The following is a 21,159-nucleotide window of genomic DNA, read 5'->3' as shown; positions in this document are numbered from 1 at the left end:
GCATAGGTCCAACACTACAACACATAGGCACAGACAAACATTTCCTCAACAAGACCCCAAAAGCACAACAAATTAAAAGGAGAATCAATACATGGGATTGCATGAAACTGAAGAGCTTCTGTTCAGCAAAGGAAACTATCAAGAATCTCAATCGAGAGCCAACAGAATGGGAGAAGATTTTTGCCACCTACACCACTGATAGAGGACTAATATCTAGAATATACAGAGAACTCAAGAAACTCAACACTAAGAAAACAAAACATCCAATAACAAAATGGGCAAATGAACTAAATAGACACTTCACAAAAGAAGAAATTCAAATGGCCAATAAATGCATGAAAAAATGCTCAACATCACTGGCAATCAGAGAGATGCAAATCAAAACTACCCTGAGATTTCACCTAACTCCAACTAGAATGGCCATCATTCAAAACACAAACAACAACAGATGCTGGCGAGGATGTGGAGAAGTGGGAACTCTAAGACATTGTTGGTGGGATTGCAAATTAGTGCAACCACTTTGGAAAACAGTATGGAGAATCCTCAGAAGAATGGGAACAAATCTACCATTTGATCCAGCAATACCACTGTTGGGTATCTACCCAAAAGAAAAGAAACCAAACTATCAAACTAATGCATGTGTATCTATGTTCATAGCTGCACAATTCACCATAGCCAAACTATGGAACCAGCCAAGATGTCCATCAACAGATGAATGGATTACAAAACTGTGGGATATGTACACAATGGAATTTTACTCAGCCATCAAAAAAAACTCAATTACATCATTTTCAGGGAAATGGATGGAGCTGGAGGACATTATGCTAAGTGAGATTAGTCAGGCACAAAAAATAAGAAATCAGATGCTTTCCCTAATATGTGAGAGTTAGGGAGAAATGGGTCATAGGAGGAACTCTTGGAAGAGCATCAGTAACTTTTAACTCTGTTTACATTGTCTTTGGATATACAATATTTTTTTATTTTTTAAGGGAGTTTATTTACCCATTTGTTGCCTGTGCCATTGAAATCATATCCAAGAAATCACTTCCAATTTCAATGTTGTGAGGTTTTATGACTCAGATTTTCTTCTAAAAGCGGATAGTATTAAGATTTATATTTAGGTCCTTTATCTATTTTGAGTTAATATTTGTATATGTGTTAGGTAAGGGTCCAATTTTATTATTTTTCATTTATTATTATTTTTCAACAATATTTAGTTAAAAGACTAGTATTTCCTCCACCAAAAGTTCATGGAAACCTTGTCAAAAATAACTTGACAATGTATGGAAGAATTTATCTCTAGGCTTTTATTTAGCTCCAATGGTTTATATATCTGCCTTTAGAACAGTACTACACTGTTTCAATTATTGTAGCTTTATATGGTTTGAAATCAGAAAATATACATCTTCTAGCTTTGTTCTTCTTTGAGACTGTTTTGGGTATCTAGAGCCCATATTCCATATCAGGATAGATTTTTTTTCTGAAAAATAAATAAATAAATGTATGATAGTTTCACCTAAAAAAAAAAAAAGAAAAAAAAATATTCTCTGGTAAGAAAGAAAGCAAAAAGAAATATTGAAATGTTATCTTTAAGTCATCAAAAGTTTGGTACCAGACAAATGAAACTGTTATGTGAGATTATCAATGTTAATATTGTATAAATTGCTATAATACTAGATGTCAACTACTAAGCCAAGCGTGGGAAGGAGGGATGGGGAGGGAATGGGGTGGGGATCGGGTAGGGGCTAACTGGGCGATGTGTGCATGTATGTCTACAAAAGTATCTTATTTATACCACTATGATGTATGAATACATTGCACCAATAAAAAATAAATTAAAAAAAAAATAAAAAAAAAAAAATAAAAAAAAAAAATAAAAAAATAAAAAATAAAAAAAATACCTAGAATACAGATTTCAGAAATTTTAAAATTATCACCTGTCACTGTAAATATACTAAAAGGAAATTATAAGCAGAATTATAACTGGTAATGAAACTGATCTATCATAAGAAACTTAACTATTATTGTCATTTCTCTGACTTTGAAGAACAGAAATGTCTCCTCTTAGAAATATAGGTATAATGACCTACTGTCTTTCATTTTACTCATCTTTTAAAGAAAAATACTCTATATTAAACAGAATTAGCATAAAATAGCATGCTGGATCACAGCACTAGCATAAAATAAACATAATATGATTTAGGCTTGAACTTGAGAGGCTTGTGTTGGTTACATATAATACTTTATCAAAATATATTCTTAGAGTGTATACTTTTAGAAAACAATATTCATGAACTTTAAAAATTTATCTTTAATGCACATAAATATTTTAACTAGTGTCCAATACTCTGATTCCATTTTGAAAGAAATCCCATCAACATTAAAGGAGTATGTCAGCCGGGCATGGTGATCACACAGGTTTGGAGCCAGCCACGCTGGCTTAAGAGATCCTGTTTCCAAATAAAAAAGTATAAAATAGGTCTGGGAGTGTAGCCCGGAGGAAGAAGGGTTTCCAGGAACCCCAGTACCACCAAAAAAAAAAAAAAAGGAGTATGTCATAGTGAGTTCTACTAAAATATGTATATCAGCAGAAGTAGCTCCTGCACAGCAAATACCAGAATACAAAGATGTTTTGAAAATGATAATAGAACTGGAAAAGACAGGCACCAAACACAGCCAATGATCACTTGCCTCTGTCCACTGTGGTCAGAGGACAGGAACATAAATAATTCAAAACTACAGCTCCTTCCACCTCTACATTTAGCCTGTGGTTTCAATATCATTCCTACCACAGTACATTTCAGAGATGAGAAAGAGGTAAAGCTAAGTATTTTGGTTTATGTCTCCTTTGATTGCCTTTCCCACTGGTACAGCAAGAAGACACAAGGACTGAAGGATAGTAAATAGGGCACCAAAGTAATCCTGAGCATAATAGTCAGCCACTGAGCACTCAAACATCAGAAACTTTGCAGGTCACACATCAGATAACAGTGCCTTTGAGTTTCAAAAGAAAACAAAATAGCACACAAATTATAGACACATTTTAGATCAAACCCCTAGGGCAAAAATACATCAAAAGTAGAAAATAACAGATGGCTTGGTTGTAGGCCTAAACATAAAACATAAGATACTGGAAGTCAGTAACAGAACTTTGTATGGTTTCTGTGGATGACGTGTTTGACAAGTAGGTTGTCCTCATGGATTCTTCCTGCTCCTACTGAGTTACGCAGCCACTGGCTTTCTCTGTGTCTTCTCCATCGATTTTGATCCATTTCTTCTCTATTTCAACCTGTTATGTAAAAGCAAACCATGAGCAGTGTTACCAGATGCTTCACACTAGCAGCTCTTCAGTCTTATTCATACACAAGGTGAGGACTGTGGTTAGCTCACCTGTGGACATAGACACAGCCCTCCACCCTCCCACACTGGCTCCATAGTGAGACACTCTGCTCTCTTTGGGCACAACAGAGTGCCCCCCAATCCTTTCCTCTGAATTTAAAACTCTCTAAGTCAAACATAGTTTTCATCATAATTTTTATTATAAATATACTTCTAAACCGGGTGTGGAAGCACGCACCTATAATCCTAGTAATTGAAAGGCTGAGACAGGAAAATTGTATGTTGAAGACCAGCCTTGGCAACTTGGAAAGACTGTTTCAAAATAAAGAACAAAACAGGGCTAGAAGTGTAGCTTGGAGGCACAATACCCCTGAGTTCAGTACCAAATAAAAAAATAAATATGCTTCTAAACTATAAACTAAGAATTCATTTTAATTTCATTTACAGAATATATGTATATGTCAATATTTCCAGATCTAACTAGACATGTGACCAGTTTTCCCAAGTACCATTGGCCCATCTAAGATTTATAACACACTCAAAATTATATCTCTAACAACAAAAAAAAAACTAGTTTATAAATTAGTAACCCAATTGAGCCAAACCATCTGTCTACCCTTAAAGCTTAAATGTTACCTCCTAATGGGAGATCCTTCTGGATCACTCTAGACATGGGTATTTCCATGATTCTGCATCTTGTAACCCTATTTTATTCTCATTTTAGAATCTGTCAGTCAGCAGTTGAAATAATATTATTTGTCTAATATATGTATATGAAATTATATTATTTGTCATATATTATATATATACACACATATACATATATACATATGTACTGGGGATTGAACCCAGGGTCATTCTACTTTCAAATTATACCCCCAGCTCTTTTTATTTTTTATTTTTCATTTTATTAATTAATTAATTAACTTATTGTGTGTGTGTGTGTGTGTGTGTGTGTGTGTGTGTGTGTGGTACTGGAGGTGGAACCCAGGGACTTTTCTATCTCTAGGCTATACTCCCAGACCTTTTTTATGCTTTATTTGGAAACAGGGTCTCACTTAGTTGCTGAGAGCCTAAGTAGCTGAGGCTGGCTTTGAACCTGTGCAATCCTCCTGTCTCGGCCTCCCAAGCGCTGGGATTACAAGTGTGTGCCACCACGCCCGACTAATTTTTATTTTTGAAACATTCTCACTAAGGTGCTGAGGCTAGCCTTGAACCTGCGATCCTATTTCAATGCACAAGTACTGGAATGACAGGCAAGTGCCACCACACCTAGCTCATCTATTTTTGTTGTTGTTTTCCCCCACTAGAAGCTCCATAAGAACATCTTGTCCCTCTTGTTCATCACTGTGTCACCCCATCTATAGCAGGAGCTACCTGAGACCCTGCTCAGCGGATACTTACTAAATGGGAGGTGACAATCAGAATTGCCATCAGGTGCAGATCAACTAGTAAATGATATCAAACCTAAGATACTTTGTTGTGTAATTTTGAGCTGCTGCTAAAACTATGTGAAACTGGCATGTCCTGTAAATAAGATAACAGCTACAAGTGAAATTCCTGTGCGTGCTTAGTCCACATTTCAGTCATGCATAATATTTATATTCCTATTGTTATAGGTCAGCTTCTCCAGAAAGCATAATCTGAGCTGAAGATTGGCGTCCAAAAGCTCACTGGGGATTGCTGTTGACCCACACCCTTAGGAGAGTGTAGGCAGGGATGAAGCTGGGTAGGCAAAGGAGATCTGGCTGCAACACACAATTCAGTGGTCAGTATAGCACCAGTCTGCCCAAGAAGCCTGAAATGGTCCTTCAGGCCCAGCCCCAGCCAATGCAAAGGGAATTTTATGTCCCTACATCTTCAGTCACTGGACACAGGCTGACAAGGAGAGGACAGGACCTCAGGGCTAGGCAGTTCTCTCCAGCCAGTGCAATTCCCAGCTGCTGGGGAAGGAAATTATTTAGTGCTGAAACAAGTGCCCAGGATACCACCTACCTGTCATTACTTTTATCACTCACTGGACTCAAATACAGTGTCATTCTACCTTCAAACTATACTTCCAGCACTTTTTATTTTTTTAAATTGAAACACAGTCTCCTTAAGATCCTGAGAGTCTCCCTATGTTGCTGAGGCTGTCCTCAAACCTGCAGTACTCCTGTCTCATACTGGAAATACAAACATGCAGATGGTCCAAAAGGAAAAAAATTCTTGACTTTTATTATTATATTATAGGACCACCAGTTGTTGTTACTGGTGTCTTATATAATCACACTATTTTAATAGGAATAAATGAGTAGGAGATCAGGATGGCATTAGTCATCGCTGAAATTGTAGAGTTTAAAATGATAATAAAAATGTTGTTCATGTGCAAGACAAAAGTAAAATATAAATTCTAACAGGACCACTATTCAATTTCTATGATTTGTGAAATATTTTCTAATTTTAAAAAATATGTGTGAGAGACTTCCGGGAAGATGGTGACGGAGAAAAGCGGGGCTTAAGAGCCCCGCTAACAACCAATCTCTATTACCACAAAATCAGCGCCTTTCATAGCCAGAAAACACCATCATGAGAGAAACAAAAAAATCACCAGCCCCAGAGAGGAGGGGGTCTCATAACAGAGCTCAGAGCCACAAAGGAGATACGCCGGCCTCACGGCCGAGGACACAGCAGCAGCGCTTTACTGCCGGCGGCAGCGGTGACCTCACCGGACGGCTACAGCTACAGACCAACACACTCAACAGCCCATCGGGCTCCAGAGAGGAGCGGCGGACAGCGAGCCTAGGTGAGCCACTGTGGAAGAGCCCACACAGCGAACCGAGGTGAGCCGCTGCGGAAGAGCCCGGTGGGATTCGGCAGATTTTTTGGCACAGGGAACATCTAAAGCTCCCAGAGGCTGGGCTCAGCACACCCTGCAGGGACTCAGAGCAGAGCTCAAAAACAGAGAAGAAATATGCCAGACTCACAGCCGAGGGCGTGGCAGCGGCGCAATATTGCCACCAGCGGCAGCGACAGCAGCAGCGAATTCACCGAGTCCACTACAGCTCCATCTGCGTATTCAACAACAGTGAGTCAAATTGCAGGCCCCAGAGAAGAAATCCCAGTACTGTACTCCCAGGGACTTGACCCAGTGGGGGAGTGGCGGTGGCAGAGATATAACACCATAGGAGAATGCACCCCCCCCATGGTCTAAAGCCACCTCAATTGACTCCCTGGGTCTGAGACTTTGCGATACAACCCAGTAAAGGAGTAGTGGGGACTGAGATACCACAGACTCGAGATCCACAGCACCTTAAATGAAGTCATAGTGACCTAGGGAAGAACCCAGAGAAGGCACAAACTCCTGAAATCATGGGAAAGAGGAATAACAATGGAGCAATGAATGCCCACAATCCCACAACATCAGAACCCGATAAAACAGAAATTCAGAGATTTCTAGAAGATCAAATCAGGAAAATAACTGTAGAAATAATAGAGGTGTTTCGAAAAGAATTCAGAGAGAGCCAAAAAGAGATAAAGAATGCAATTAATGAAGTAAAGGCCTCAATTCAAAGTAGAAACAACCGATTAGACCACATGGAGAATAGAATCTCACTCTTAGAAGATGATCAATCCAAAAATGAATGCATAGTTTCTAATTTAGAAAAAAATATCCGACAGCAGAAATCTGACATTGAAGAAATATGGGTCCATTTTAAGAGACCTAACCTAAGAATAATTGAAATAGAGGAGGGAAAAGAAGGTGAAACCAAAGGGATCAACAATCTCTTCAAGGAAGTAATAGCAGAAAATTTTCCAAACATAGAGCAAGAGGTCGATACACAAGTCCAGGAAACTTATAGAACTCCCTTTAGACACGATCGGAGAAGAGGATCCCCACGCCACATAATTGTCAAAATGACCAATGTGGAAGCCAAGCAGAGAATCTTAAAGGCAACAAAAACAAAGGGCCAAGTGACATTCAGAGGCAAACCAATTAGAATCACTCCAGACTTCCCAAACCAAGTCATGAGAGCCAGAAGGGCTTGGAGTAACATATTCCAAACTCTGAAAGAAAACAACTTCCAGCCAAAAGTTTCCTACCCAGCAAAACTTTCTATCAAATTAGATGGGGAAATAAGAAGCTTCCACAACAAACAGATACTGAAGGAATTTATGTCTTCAAAACCAGCACTAGAGAAAATACTCAAAGAGATTAACTACAAAGAAGAAATAGGTAACACACACCAGAACCAGAGAAATAAGATTTTCCATCCAACAGACAACTAAGATTGGTTATCTGTGGAGATTCATTATTTATGTTAGTCTTTTACCTATCTCTAAATTGTATTGTTAGCTTTTATTGTTGCCATCCAGTCAAGATTATCCTTTTTAATTTTGGATAAATTGCTATAATACTAGATGTCAACCACTAAGCCAAGCATGGGAAGGAGGATGGGAAGGGAATGGGGTGGGGATCGGGTGGGGGCTAACTGGGCGATGTGTGCATGTATGTCTACAAAAGTTTTTTGTATCCCAATATGATGTATGAATACAGTGCACCAATAAAAAATTTTTTAAAAATATTTGTAAACAAAACCAGCAACATATTGTCACCATATGGGGCAGATGTTCTCTATAAGTGTGCGTGCGCGCACACACACACACACACACACACACACACATACACACACACCTTGACAATAAGAAGAAAAATAAACTTAGAAACAGATGTTGAGCCAGGCGTGGTGGCACACACTTGTAATCCCTGCACTTGGGAGGTGGAGACAGGAGGATGGCGCAGGTTTGAAGCCAGCCTTACTGGCTTAAGAGACCCTGTTTCCAAATTTTAAAAAGTATAAAATATGTCTGTAGGTCTGGGAGTGTAGCCCGGAAGTAGAAGGGCTTCCAGGAACCCCAGTACCACCAAAAAAAAAAAAACAAAAAAAAAAAAAAACCAGATGTTGAGTGTATGTGATTCTGTAATTCATCTAACTAAAGATAGCGGAGAAGCCAGGCGTGGTAATCCCAGTACTTGGAAGGCTGAGACAGGAGGATCATAGGTGTGCAGCCTACCTCAGCAACTTATTGAGAGTCTGTTTCAAAATAAAAAATAAAATAGGGCTTGGGGTATAGCTCAGAGGTATAATGCCCCTTTCTGAGTTCAATCCCCAGCACACACACAAATTTATACTAAGCCACAGATATACCACTTAGAGTAACTTTCAAATATTATTTGAATAATTATTATGTTCACAGGATTGAAACTCAGGATTTAATTAGTTAAAACTTGTAATATGAGCCAGGCGTGATGGCGCACGTTTGTAATCCCAGGTTTTGGGAGGCTGAAACAGGAGGATCATGGTTTGAAGACAGCCTCAGCTATTACTTAGTGAGGCCCTTTGCAACTCAATGAGACTCTGCTTCAAAATAAAGAATAAAAAATAGGGCTGGGAGTGTAGCTCAGAAGCAGAATGCCTCTAGGTTCCATCCCCAGTACCACACACACACACAAAAAAAAAAACTTGTGATAAGCTAGATGTGGTGTGGTGACACACACCTATAACTCCAATACTTGAGAGGCTAAAATAAGAGGATCACAAGTTTGAGTCCAGTATGCAGTAACTCAACAAGACCCTGCTTCAGAAATAAAATAGGGCTAGGAGTGTAGCTCAGAAGTAGAGCATCCTTGGGTTTAATCCCAGCACTACATACACACACACACACACTATAATAATAAATAATAATAATAATAATAATAATAATAATAATAATAAATAAAAATAAAAATTAACAACTTGTAATAAAGCATTCTCCCATTTCCCAAAGGATACCCCCACAGATACTATTCCAGAAGATACTGATGTATCTCCCATAAATTACCTATAGTCAATGAGTTGAGGAAAACTAGATTAAGTTTAACAAGTTTCTTTTTGTAGGACTTCTCATATCCTTCATTTAACACCAATTTAATGTGTAATATTTTCCAACTTCTTTTTTTCTTAGAGACATTCATTCCACAGAATCCATTTGGGATATGCTATCTTTTTTTTTTTTTTTTTTTTTTTTGGTGGTACTGGGGTTCCTGAAAACCCTTCTCCGGGCTACACTCTCAGACCCATTTTTATTTGGAAACAGGGTCTCTTAAGCCAGCGCAACTGGCTTCGAACCTGCGCAATCCTCTTGTCTCCACCTCCCAAGCGCGGGGATTACAAGTGTGCACCACCACGTCTGGCCAGGTTATGCTATTTTAACATAATTTTTATTATTTATATGCCTGGAAAGCCAGTTGTGGTGGTCCCAGTACTTGGGGGGCTGAGACAGAAGGATCGCAAGTTTGAAGCCAGCCTCAGCAATTTAGTGAGGATCTGAGCAATTTAGTGAGATCCTGTTTCAAAAAAATAAAATAGGGCTGGGGTATATGCCCTGGGTTCTATCTCCAGTACCACAAAAATAAATAATAAATATTCTTCTAAGAGATAGATTCATTTTAATAGTTTGTGGTAGTTTGGATTGAACCCAGAGGCATTCTACCTATTAGTTATAGCCCCTAGCCCTATTTTATTTTTTGTTTTGAAATACAGTCTCACTAAGTTGCAGAGGGCTTCACAAGGTTGCTGAGGCTGAACATGAACCTGTGATCCTTCTGTCTCAGCTTCCCAGGTACTGGGATTATAGGCATGTACCACAGCACCCAGCTTCAATATTGTTTTTATTCACTGTTGATTACATTCTCCAGAACAGAGTGGAAGAAGGAAACTCGCTCAGTTCTTACACACACACACACACACACACACACACACACACACACACAGTTGCTTAATGGGGCAAAGTAAATATCTAAAACCAAATCAGGCCCCAGCTCTGGAAGCCCCATCTTGGAGCATGGTGCTTTGAGATGTACCTGGATGTTGTAGCGAGCCCGCTGGTGAATGTGCTTCTGTGGCTGGACATCACTCTCCACCCCCAGAGACCTCACCTCTGTCCTTGAGGCACAGGAGTCAGGCACAGAAAACTGAACAGTAGCAAATGGATACCAGTCAGAGGGAATTTCTTGGTCCGATCCAAGTTCTAATTTGTATGACAGACAATGGGGCTGATCAGGACCTTGAGGAAACAAAATCAGACAATTTGTATCACAACCATGGAACACTTCTGTTGAATATCAAAGGCACTTGTCTCTTATTTTAATAAGAAATTCTGTTAGCACAAGTCCCATTTAAACAACATAACCATCAAAATATTTAATTGTGCTGGGGGTGTAGCTCAGAGGTAGAATGCCCCTGGGTTCCATCTCCAGTACTGAAAGAAAGAAAGAAAGAAAGAAAGAAAGAAAGAAAGAAAGAAAGAGAGAGAGAGAGAGAGAAAGAAAGAAAGAAAGAAAGAAAGAAAGAAAGAAAGAAAGAAAGAAAGAAAGGAGAAAGGAGGGAGGGAGGGAGGGAGGGAGGGAGGGAGGGAGGGAGGAAGGAAGGAAGGAAGGAAGGAAGGAAGGAAGGAAGGAAGGAAGGAAAGAAAAAAAATCTATAATTGTGTACTAGGTAGGGGAAAATCCATCTGCATTTTTTATTTTTTGCAGTACTGAGGATAGAACCCAGGAGCATTCTACCTCCGAGCTACACCCCCAGCCCTATTTTTTTATTCTTTATTTTAAAACAGGGTCTCACTGAGTTGCAAAGGACTTCACTAAGTAGCTGAGGCTGTCTGTGAACCATTCCCCTCCTGTCTCAGCCTCCCAATCTATCTGCATTTTTAAGTACTAGCTCTAAAAGAAGCATAATTTTATCACTATATATCTGCACAAATTAATTCCTAGAAATGTTTTAAATTACAGGTATCACTAAGTTTTCTCTGATTAAAACATAAAAGCAATATTTATATGAATTGTAATTATTATTATTATTTTGTGGTGGTGGTGGTACTGGGGTTCCTGGAAGTCCTTCTACCTCCGGGCTACACTCCAAGACCTATTTGATACTCTTTTATATTTGAGAAACAGGGTCTCCTAAGCCAGCGCGGCTGGCTTCGAACCTGCGTGATCCTCCTGTCTCCGCCTCCCAAGTGCGGGGATTACAAGCGTGCGCCACCATACCCGGCTGAATTGTAATTATTTGGCAACAATGTGCTTCGGATCTGTAGAAACCTCCTTCTCTTAAGTAGAATGACAAAGCTCTTACAATAATTTTTAATTAACTCATTTTCTTACCAATCTATATATCATGCAAAAGTAAACTTCAACCCAAATTAGGCCATATTGTTAAAAAGCCTGGTATTTTTAAAGGTAAACTTGCAACTGTATTATGTTTTAGAAAATATTCAAAGCCAAGAATTCTTTTTTCAGTAGAACAGATTTTTTCATGACTATAATTCTCATCCTTCTAAAACACTTTGACTGGAACAGATATACAGTGTAGAAATGGGCATATTGGCATTGGCCTTGGCCTTCAACATTTCAATCTAATATTTGTTCTCTCTCGATCCAATTTGACACTTCTGAGCTTCTCCCCTGTACCAGGTCAGGCTCCATGCCAGAGCCAGAAATACTGTCTACAAACTCAACAGTGTTAGGAGGGAATCACATAATATTTGTGTGTGTATATTATCATGAAGTAAAAAATTTTTTCCCTGTATTCAGTTTACGAATGACCCATGATCTTCTCACAGCGCTCATAGCATTTACATATCCAATGGCTTAAATAAAAGTATGTGAGGACAGTCATTTCAAAAGCCAGATTAAATTATTGTGCCACTGAGTCAACTTGAGAAAATACATTTTCATCAGAGTAGGCACAAAAACAAGAGTTTAAAGGATTTCACTTAATACTTAAAAGATAATTTGCTTCTCATTCCTTACAACCTGTTTCTTGCCAGGAGACTAACAGTTCCAAGGCTGTAAAAGGCCTTGAGAAGCCCTCAATCAATTAACCAACAGATGCTCATTAGCCATCTCTACCACTCACATGCTGGGAGGAACAACAGTAGCCTCCCAGCCCTCTCCACCACCCACATTACTGTAGGCACGTGACAACTTCATTTGCATACACACACACACACACACATACTCCACAAACCATTATCCTTTCTAGACTTCCGGCTGCAGCAAGGAAGTACTGTTAAGGTCCGAGAGACGCCCCTTCCTGGACAACAGAGAACTCACCAGAAGCTGTAAATCACAGGCAGGGTTTATTGCAGTGCCGCAGAAACTGGCATGCCCAGGTCTAATCTCCTTAACCAGCACACAGGCCAGTCCTCAGAGAAGAGACCCCGACCACATTTCAAGCTCTACATTTATAGTCGCAGAAGGGGTATTCACGTGGGGTTCATATCTGTTCAAGAAAGCTTGGGACAGGATGTTAGGGGGTTCATATCTATTCAAGAAAGCTTGGGACAGGATGTTAGGATGTTATCTCCCTTGTACCGGGTGCAAGCCCAGACTTGAGGCTTCACTGTAGATAAGGGAGTGACACAGGCAGGCTTTCAGTTTACTTCAAGGAGAAATATTTTTCTACTTTTAAACTTAAAAGAAACAACTCTTCTAACATTTTCTAACTCCTGTGACTGCTCATCACTTCTCAAGCAGTTTATCATGCCAATAAGTTTCCTGAGAGATGTCTATGCGGGGAAAGGACCTTCAGCGACAGGGCCGGGGCTGCTTCCCAACCTTGAAGGCCGTTTGGCAAGACTCATAGCTCACTGATTAGAGGAAGTCTGCTTGCCTCCCAGCCTGGCATTTCAAGCTGCTTCTCAGGAGTCAGAGTTGCTTCATTAACCCGTTAAGCAGAAGCCTACATTTCAGTACTCTCACAATGTATGATTACAATTCACCAATTAAAAGGGGAGGGGGCTGGCTCTCACAGGCAGCACTCTTACAGTACCAAGTTCATTTATGCTCAATTGAGGCTCTTGTTGGTCCTGTGACAACAGAGGGGTGCAGAACACGACCTCTGCACCCAAATTCCCCAGAGGACAACCCCAGCTCTGCTCCCTAACAGCTGTGTGGTCCCAGGCACATTACTTACCTCTCTGGCCTTCAGTGTCCCCATCTGAAAATGAGTGTAATGATGATAACCGGAGCCTTCTAAGGTTGCTGTGAGGATTAGCCAGTTGATAGAGATCACTGGGGTAGGAGTATACTATCATGTATAGATGTGCTGCAGATCATACTATTTCTCTAACAAGTGCTACTTGATTTGAAACTAATATTATTATCTAATCACTATAATCTTGCAAATAAAGGAACTGTGAACTCTGTGTTTAGAGTTGAAAAGGACAGTGGAGATGCCCTAATTTGATAATAACATTTTTTTTTTTTTTTGCGGGTCTGGAGATGGAACCCAGACACATTGGACCTCCGAGCTAAACCCCCTGCCCTATTTTTTATTCTTTATTTTGAAACTGGGTCTCACTGAGTTGCAGAGGCCTCACTAAGTAGCTGAGGCTGTCCGTGAACCACGATCCTCTGGGTCTCAGCCTCCTGAATGCTGGGATTACAAGCGTGTGCCACCATGCCCAGCTTGATAATAAAATTTTATAGAAAAATAATTGGGGAAGTTTTTCAATGACTGTAGAAAAGTCAAACCTGAGCTGAAGACTTCATAATTCAAAAATATTAGAAACAAGGCCTTTCTACCTGTTTTTCAAAAAAAAAAAAGTCAAAGATAAACATGCAATTTTTTTTTTTTTCTTCAGTATTGGGGATGGAACCCAGGGGCATTGTACCTCTGAGCTACACCCCCAGCCCTACTCTTTTAGTCTTTTTATTTTTGAAACAGGGTCTCACTGAGTCGTGAAAGGCCTCACTCAGTAGCTAATATTGTCTGCAAACCAAGATCCTCCAGTCTCTGCCTCCTGAATGCTGGGATTACAAGTGTGCGCCTCTACGCCGGGCTTGCATTTTCTGGTATATCTTTCCTGGCTGTAGAAACTACTCTACAGCCAGGCGTGGTGGTGCACGTTGGTAATCCCCACGCTTGGGAGGCTGAGACAGGAGGATTGCACGGATTCAGCTACTTAGTTAGGCTCTCACCAACTTAGTGAGACCCTGTTTCCAAATAAAATATAAAAAAAGGTCTGGGAGTATAGCCCGGAGGTAGAAAGCCTCTGGGTTCCACCCCCAGCACCACCAAAAAAAAAAAAAAAAAGAAAGAAAGAAACTACTCTACTCTACAGTGTTTACTAATACATTCCCTCCTCATACTTTAAGCTTCATGAGAACAGCTATCCCATGAATGCGAGCCCAATGTCTTGCATGTTATGTTTGGGACTTAACAGGTAATTGTCATAAACTCACAGTGAATGAAAAGAGGAAAATCCTGCTGTTTCAGTTCTTGCCACGAGGGGACACTCTTGGGCTTTGGTAACTGCTATTCACCAGAAAGCCTTGTCTTACACAGGGAGAAATGCAAATCCCAAAATCTTCCTGGGTCCAGGGAATAGTCAAAATGTTTCACCTCCGAAACTGAACAGTTGAGGTTTGAGGGAAATGAATAGTAAGAAGATGAAACAAATGAAGGGGAGAGGACAATCAAGGTGCTGATGACAGAGAGCAAAGTTTGAGAACAGCTGTGAAGTGGGAGAGGACCACCACTCCTGCTCCCCTTTCTGGCCCTTTGCCACCATCTCCATCGGCTAACCAGGGTCCCCATTTGTCCTCATTCTCTTTCTCTCCCTCTTCCCTTTTCTGTTATCCTCTTCTTCAATAATGCCTAAGCACCTCGTTGTCCTCCATACATTAGTTTGAATTAAGTCTACAAGCTCTTGCCTAGGCCAGTCTTTGCTGTAAAATGAAAGATGGGAGTGTCCACTGTTAAATGGCCTGGTGAATAGACCTTTAAGGGGCCTGAAGCCCATCCCATTGAGCTTGAAATTGCAAGTGAGTGATTTCATCAATAGGAAAGGCTAAGCCTTTGCTCACAATTGCCAGGAAGAAAGGCAAAGCAAAATAGTTTTAACTAGTGTGTAGCAGTAGACTAGTTCTTTTTCAGTTTCCATGTTCAAAGTTTTCTTTCTTTCTTTCTTTCTTTCTTTCTTTCTTTCTTTCTTTTTTTGTGGTACTGGGGGTGGAACTCAGAGGCTTTCTACCTTTCGGGCTATACTCCCAGACCAGTTTTATATTTTATTTGGAAACAAGGTCTCACTAAGTTGGTGAGAGCCTCACTAAGTAGCTGAGGCTGGCTTTGAACCTGTGCAGTCCTCCTGTCTCAGCCTCCCAAGCGTAGGGATTACAAGCGTGTGCCACCACGCCCGGCTAAAAGTATTTTTCTAATGGGGCAGTTTCTTCAGAAACTGGTTTGAAAAGCATAACATTTTAAAGATCTATTTAAAAGTTAATCTGCCAAAAAGAGAATAAAAAGTAAATTAAAAGTCATCTGCCTTCACCCAGGCATGGTGGCACACATCTGTAATTACAGTATTTGGGAGGCTGAAACAGGAGGATTGCAGGCTCAAGGACAGCCTCAGTAAGTACAAAGATTTTCAGCAACCTAGTGAGACCCTGTTTCAAACAAAAAAAAAGGGGGGGAGGGGGAGGCTGGGCTAGAGCTCAGAAGTAGAATGCCCCTGGGTTCAATCCCCAGTACCAAAAAAAAAAGTCCTCTGTTCTCTAAGCACACAACTAATCTAAAAATCATACAAAGAACTACAAATGATGTCTAGAAACCTGTACATGTTGTACATGTGGGTCCACAGACCACCACCAGCAGCCCTTGTAAGGAACACAGTAGTGCTGGCCCCAGCTGCTGGGTCAGAGTCTTGCATTTTAACAAGGAGATTCACATAGATATTTAAGAAGCACTACCCTAGGACCAAGATTTCCTCTAAGTCTCAACTTTCCTTTTTCTATGTTTCTTCTTAAGAAGCAAACCAGACTATAGCCTGCCTGGGACCCTCTTGCTCTCTGCATTACCTTGGGACAGGCTGAGTAATCCCCAAAGTGCCCCAGCTCAGCGCTGTACAACCCTCTGCCCTGTCCCTGGACCTCCTCTTGGCACCCACACCTGATCTCAACAGCGTAACTTTGACCCCAAAGGATTTACTCAGCGTGTGATCAATGCACATTGACTAAAGTGCTTGTAAAATGCTGCTGTGTGGGCCTGGTTCTTTGACAGGCTCTAGAAAGAAATCTTGAAGGCCCAGAGCAAGTCCAGAGCCAGCCTTTCTGAGAATGTGCGTTCTTGTCTGTTCTCATTAAACTGACTGCTGGTGACCGCTGGAGGGGAGCAGGGCTCCAAGGAAAGCAGGGCCTCCACGCCTGTAGTTCTCACCAGCCCAATAGCTGGGCCACAGCCCAAGAATCTGACAGGCAGGGAATGGGGCCTGAATACAGGTTGGGATCTCTCTAGCCATGGTGCTTGGGACCAGAAGTGCTTGAGTTCAGATTTTTTTTTTTTTATAATATTTGCATTTGCAGAATGAGAAATCTTGAAGATGAGACTGAAGAATTAACACAAAATTCACTTATATCTTAAAAATACCTTGCATAATTTTATCATTAATAATATTTTAAGTAATTTTGTGACTGAAACAAAGTTTCATAGTGTGGAATTTCTCACTGGCATTAGTCAGTTGACAGTTGTCACACCAGCAAACTGCAAGTCATGGAGAAGGTGGTCCCACCACCTCCAGAGAGCAGACTATGGTATCCCTTTAGGCCACTGCAGGCCCTTAAGACAGCATTCCTCACCCTGGCTACACATAAGGTCCACTTGGGGCTCTTCACACACACTGGTCCCTGGATCTCTCCCCCAAGGATTCTGACTTAATTGGCATGGAGTGGAGCCTGAACATCAAGATTATTTAAAAGCTCTCAGAGCCAGGCATGGTGGCACACACCTATAATCCCAGTACTTGAGAGGCTGAGACAGGCAGATCAAGACTCTTTATCAAAATAAAACATAAAAAGGGCTGGTGGTATAGTTCAGAGGTATAGCATCCCTGGTTTCAATACCTGGTATTGAAATATTCAAACATACGGTCAGGTTTGGTAAATACTGTTATAGGGCCATGCCAAATAAAATTGCTTCCTCTCAAGTCCACAGCCTGAAGAGACCTAAGATGAGCTCACATCTCCTGGAAGGACTAGAACAGCTAGAAACTATATGGAAAAAGAGATCAGACCTTCTCCATCCTCATTCCTATCGCCTAATGTAGCACTTGGTATAAAGTGGTAAGCTCTCCATAAAGGTCTGACTAAATCCATGAATGAGGGCATCAATTCAGATTCCCCAAACTTGTCCCAAATTTACCTCCACAGCCCAGTGTTCTAAAACTCAGTTTAAAAGAAAGGAAGGAAGGAACAAAGGAAGAAAAACAAAACAAGGAATAGCCCTAACTTCCAATTTTTCTTTTTTGTTTTATTATAATATGCTCACTACTAACTTGTTATTTTGAAAAATAAATGTGGCATTAGACTGTCTTTTCAAATTATTTATTTCAATTATTTCCTTTGCAAAATGTAAAAGTTAACTAGATTTTTAATGCTTAGGTTATTCTAAAACATCCAGTTGAGATGGTGAAATGGCAAGAGTAAATTCAACCAAAGAAATCAATTTGGGTAAATATGAAAAGGAGGCTTATTTCAAAGAGCAGGGAGCAAAACCTAAGGAGGAAGTATCTTAGCTAAAAATACAAAAAAGTCCAAGCCGGGTGTGGTGGAGCATGCTTGTAATCCCAACATTTCAGAGGCCATTTGCAACTAAGTGAGACCCTGTTTCAAAAATAAAAACACTAGGGCCGGGCATGGTGCGTGGTGGCCGCAGGCTTTAATCCCCGGGCTTGGGAGGCGGAGACAGGAGGATGGCTGGTTCGAAGCCCCTCGATGGCTTAAGAGACCCTGTTTCCAAATAAAAATATAAAATGGGTCTGGGAGTGTAGCCCGGAGATAGAAGGGTTTCCAGGAACCCCAGTACCACCAAAAAATAAATAAAAATAAAAACACTAAAATATAGGGCTAGGGGTGTAGCTCAGAGATAAAATACCTCTGTGTTCCATCCCCAGCACTGCAAAAAAAAAAAAAAAAAAAAAAAAAAAACAGAAAAAGTCTAGACACACAATGGCAGGCCTTTAACAATGACTTAGGGAATCTAAGCTATGTTAGAAACACTTGTAATATTTGAGGTTGACAGGCTAAAGATAAGAAGCATATGATGAATGTGCATAAATTTTTCTTCAGTGCACTATCCACAACAAATTCCTAGGCTAGGATGATATTTCTTATGTTATTAAAAAGATGTAACACTGGGCGTGGTAGAACACGCTTGTAATCCCCGCGCTTGGGAGGCAGAGACAGGAGGATAGAGCAGGTTCGAAGCCAGCCGCGCGCACTGGCTTAGGAGACCCTGTTTCCAAATAAAAATGTAAAAATAGGTCTGAGAGTGTAGCCTAGAGATAGAAGGGTTTCCAGGAACCCCAGTACCACCAAAACAAACAAACAAACAAAAAAAAAAAACGATATAAGAAGTTATACTCATCTGGTAGAAACAAGCACAAAAGAAAATAAATAAACCAGCTACTTGGCTAAATGTTCCATATCCCACCTGTCTCTGAAAATGTGGCCTCAGGCAACAAGTTACCATCTGTTCCTACCTGGTTGCAACTGAAGGAGGAAAGAAAAGTATTTATGCTACCTTTCATACAAACCAACTTAGATGGTGAATATTTACTTGAATTTTTATCAGGAAGCCGATCTATCTTCCACACCACAGCCTGGTAGGCACTCTCATATTTTGCTGTTCCCGTAGTGACTTGAATGACAGGCTCATACTCAGGTTCATTTAAACTCCCCAGACATGCCCGGCGGTTCATCTTGGCTTTCAGTGACTTTTGCCTCTGAAGGTTCATGGTCCAGAGGGCCTTGATCCATTGAGATGGGACAGGAAATTGTATCATTATATTATCACAGCACCTCAAGGTTCCCACATGGGATGGCCTCTGAGCCAATGGGGCCATGTTAAGAAAGGCCTTCAGTTCCACATAGGCTCCTTGGACAACCACCACAGATTTCACAGAGAAGGGAAGATCATCCCCTCTATACAAAGTCTTGAAGCGCATTAGCTCGAAGCGGCAGGCATCAAGAGGTACAAACTTGATGATTCTCAACTGCTCAAATTCTTGGACTTTCACACACTTATGAAAATGGTAGTCCAAAATATCAATCCATTTCTTCTCTGGATCTTTTTCAAAAGCACATTCATCTTGCTTCTGTAACTTAAGATCATTCAAGGTTAAAAAACATTCCACATTCCCATTCACAAAGCAAAGGCAACAGATTTGGGTTATCACGGCACTTTCTATCAATTTCCCATCTTCTTTTGTGACTTTACCCCAAAAGTTGTCCATAATTTCCAGGGAGATTTCTTGTTCCTCATAGCTCTTTTTTGGTTTTGAGACAGCTGGAAGCTTCAACAGCTCCTCCTCCACAGTGGTCAGAAAGTCCAGGAAGTCATGATACTCTGTGGACCCCAGCTTTAGCATCTGTTCTATATCTGGCTCGTGAACTACTTCTGTCTTGGAATGGTACTTCCTCTTTTCCGTGTAAGATACATGTTCAATCTTCACAGTGTGAATTTTCCCTGCCACACTGAAGTTCTCAACCTTGGGTTCAGAAAGCCTGCAATGTGGATCCAGCTGTAGCTCCTTGAATGGCTTCTCTAACCCCTTCTCATAATACATCTGCAAAATTCCTCCTGGTAGGACTTTCAGAAAAATTGGTCCCCATTGTCGGGAAGACATCATGTTCTTCTTCTCAGGAATTCTCAGCATGAAGGACCATCCATCCTTTGGCTGGCTCCTGAAGAGCGCTTCTGGGACAAAGGGAGAGGCGGAGTCTTGGGTGCATGGGCACTGTGTAGACAAATTGCCCAGGGTGTCCTGGTGCTCTGCTGACTGCAGATGTTCAAGTTTCTCACAGATGTAGTTGAGTGAACATGTATTTAGGCCCTTTTGATCAATAGGCATCTCCTTGTCTCTTGATGAGAAAGTCTTTCTTCTTCCTGGGATGTCAAAGGCAAACTGAGAAGCACCCCATTCATCTTTCCAAAATGGACTTGAAAAAGCACAGTCCTCATGAAAATACTGAAACTGCGGAATGCCACTTTGGACCCCTAGGCTTTCAGCTTGCTGAGGAATGATTTCACCTGGAACACCAACTTTGGGAGTAGGCTGTGTAGACGAGTGGTCATTGGGCAAAAAAGCAGACTGGGTTGCAACTGGATAGTTTGAAGATTCTGGAATAGAATAAAGCATATGACTCCCCACCTTAGGGGTGCCAGGAAAACCTGGGAAGTCTTTGGTAGGTGTAGAAAGAGGAGAATTACTTGGAGGTCCAGGACTAAAGTAAAAATCGACAATGGGAGAGGAGAGTGGGGTGCTGCTGGAGGAAGAAGACCTGCTGGGAAAGTCCTTGAGGCCAGGCAGGTTCAGCTTCAGTCCATTTGGTCTGCAGACACCTTGAGCCTCCAGAGGAAAATCCTTTGACCTTTGAGAGGACTGAAAAGCAGGGTCATCATCAAAGGTGACCCAGCTGCCTGGGTTCCTGGAGCACATCTTCAGATCAGGTAGTCAAGAAATCAGATGTGTCGTCTCTGTCAAGGAGATGGAGAAAATAGGCATATAAACTAAAGGGGAAAGTACAAGTTACTAGAGATATTCAGATCTGAGAAACACTTGGATATGAAAGTATAGTTTTGATGAATGCAAAGAAATATTTAAAAACTATTTTGAAAGCTGGGCATGGTGGCACACGCTTATAATCCCAGCACTTAGGAGGCTGAGACAGGAGGATCACAAGTTCGCAGCCAGCCTCAGCTACTTAGTGAGGCCCTCTGCAACTTCATGATACTCTGTTTC

At 40.9% G+C, this 21,159-nt stretch overlaps 1 protein-coding gene across 1 annotated transcript; it reads right to left on the bottom strand.

Moving 5' to 3' along the window:
- Positions 1 to 3,214: 3,214 nt before the first annotated feature.
- STON1 (stonin 1) lies at positions 3,215 to 20,856 on the bottom strand (the record flags this gene model as incomplete). Its single annotated transcript, XM_080711252.1, has 3 exons — positions 3,215 to 3,289; positions 10,223 to 10,425; positions 18,975 to 20,856. The coding sequence occupies 3 exons, from the start codon at positions 20,854 to 20,856 to the stop codon at positions 3,215 to 3,217; spliced, it is 2,160 nt and encodes a 719-aa protein (XP_080567378.1).
- Between the last annotated feature and the right edge of the window lie 303 nt (positions 20,857 to 21,159).

The sequence above is a fragment of the Muscardinus avellanarius genome (genome assembly GCF_963383645.1).
Source record: "Muscardinus avellanarius genome assembly, chromosome: 15".
Taxonomy (NCBI): domain Eukaryota; kingdom Metazoa; phylum Chordata; class Mammalia; order Rodentia; family Gliridae; genus Muscardinus; species Muscardinus avellanarius.
Note: the sequence above shows the minus strand (reverse complement) of the source record. Positions and strands in the feature narration are given on the sequence as shown.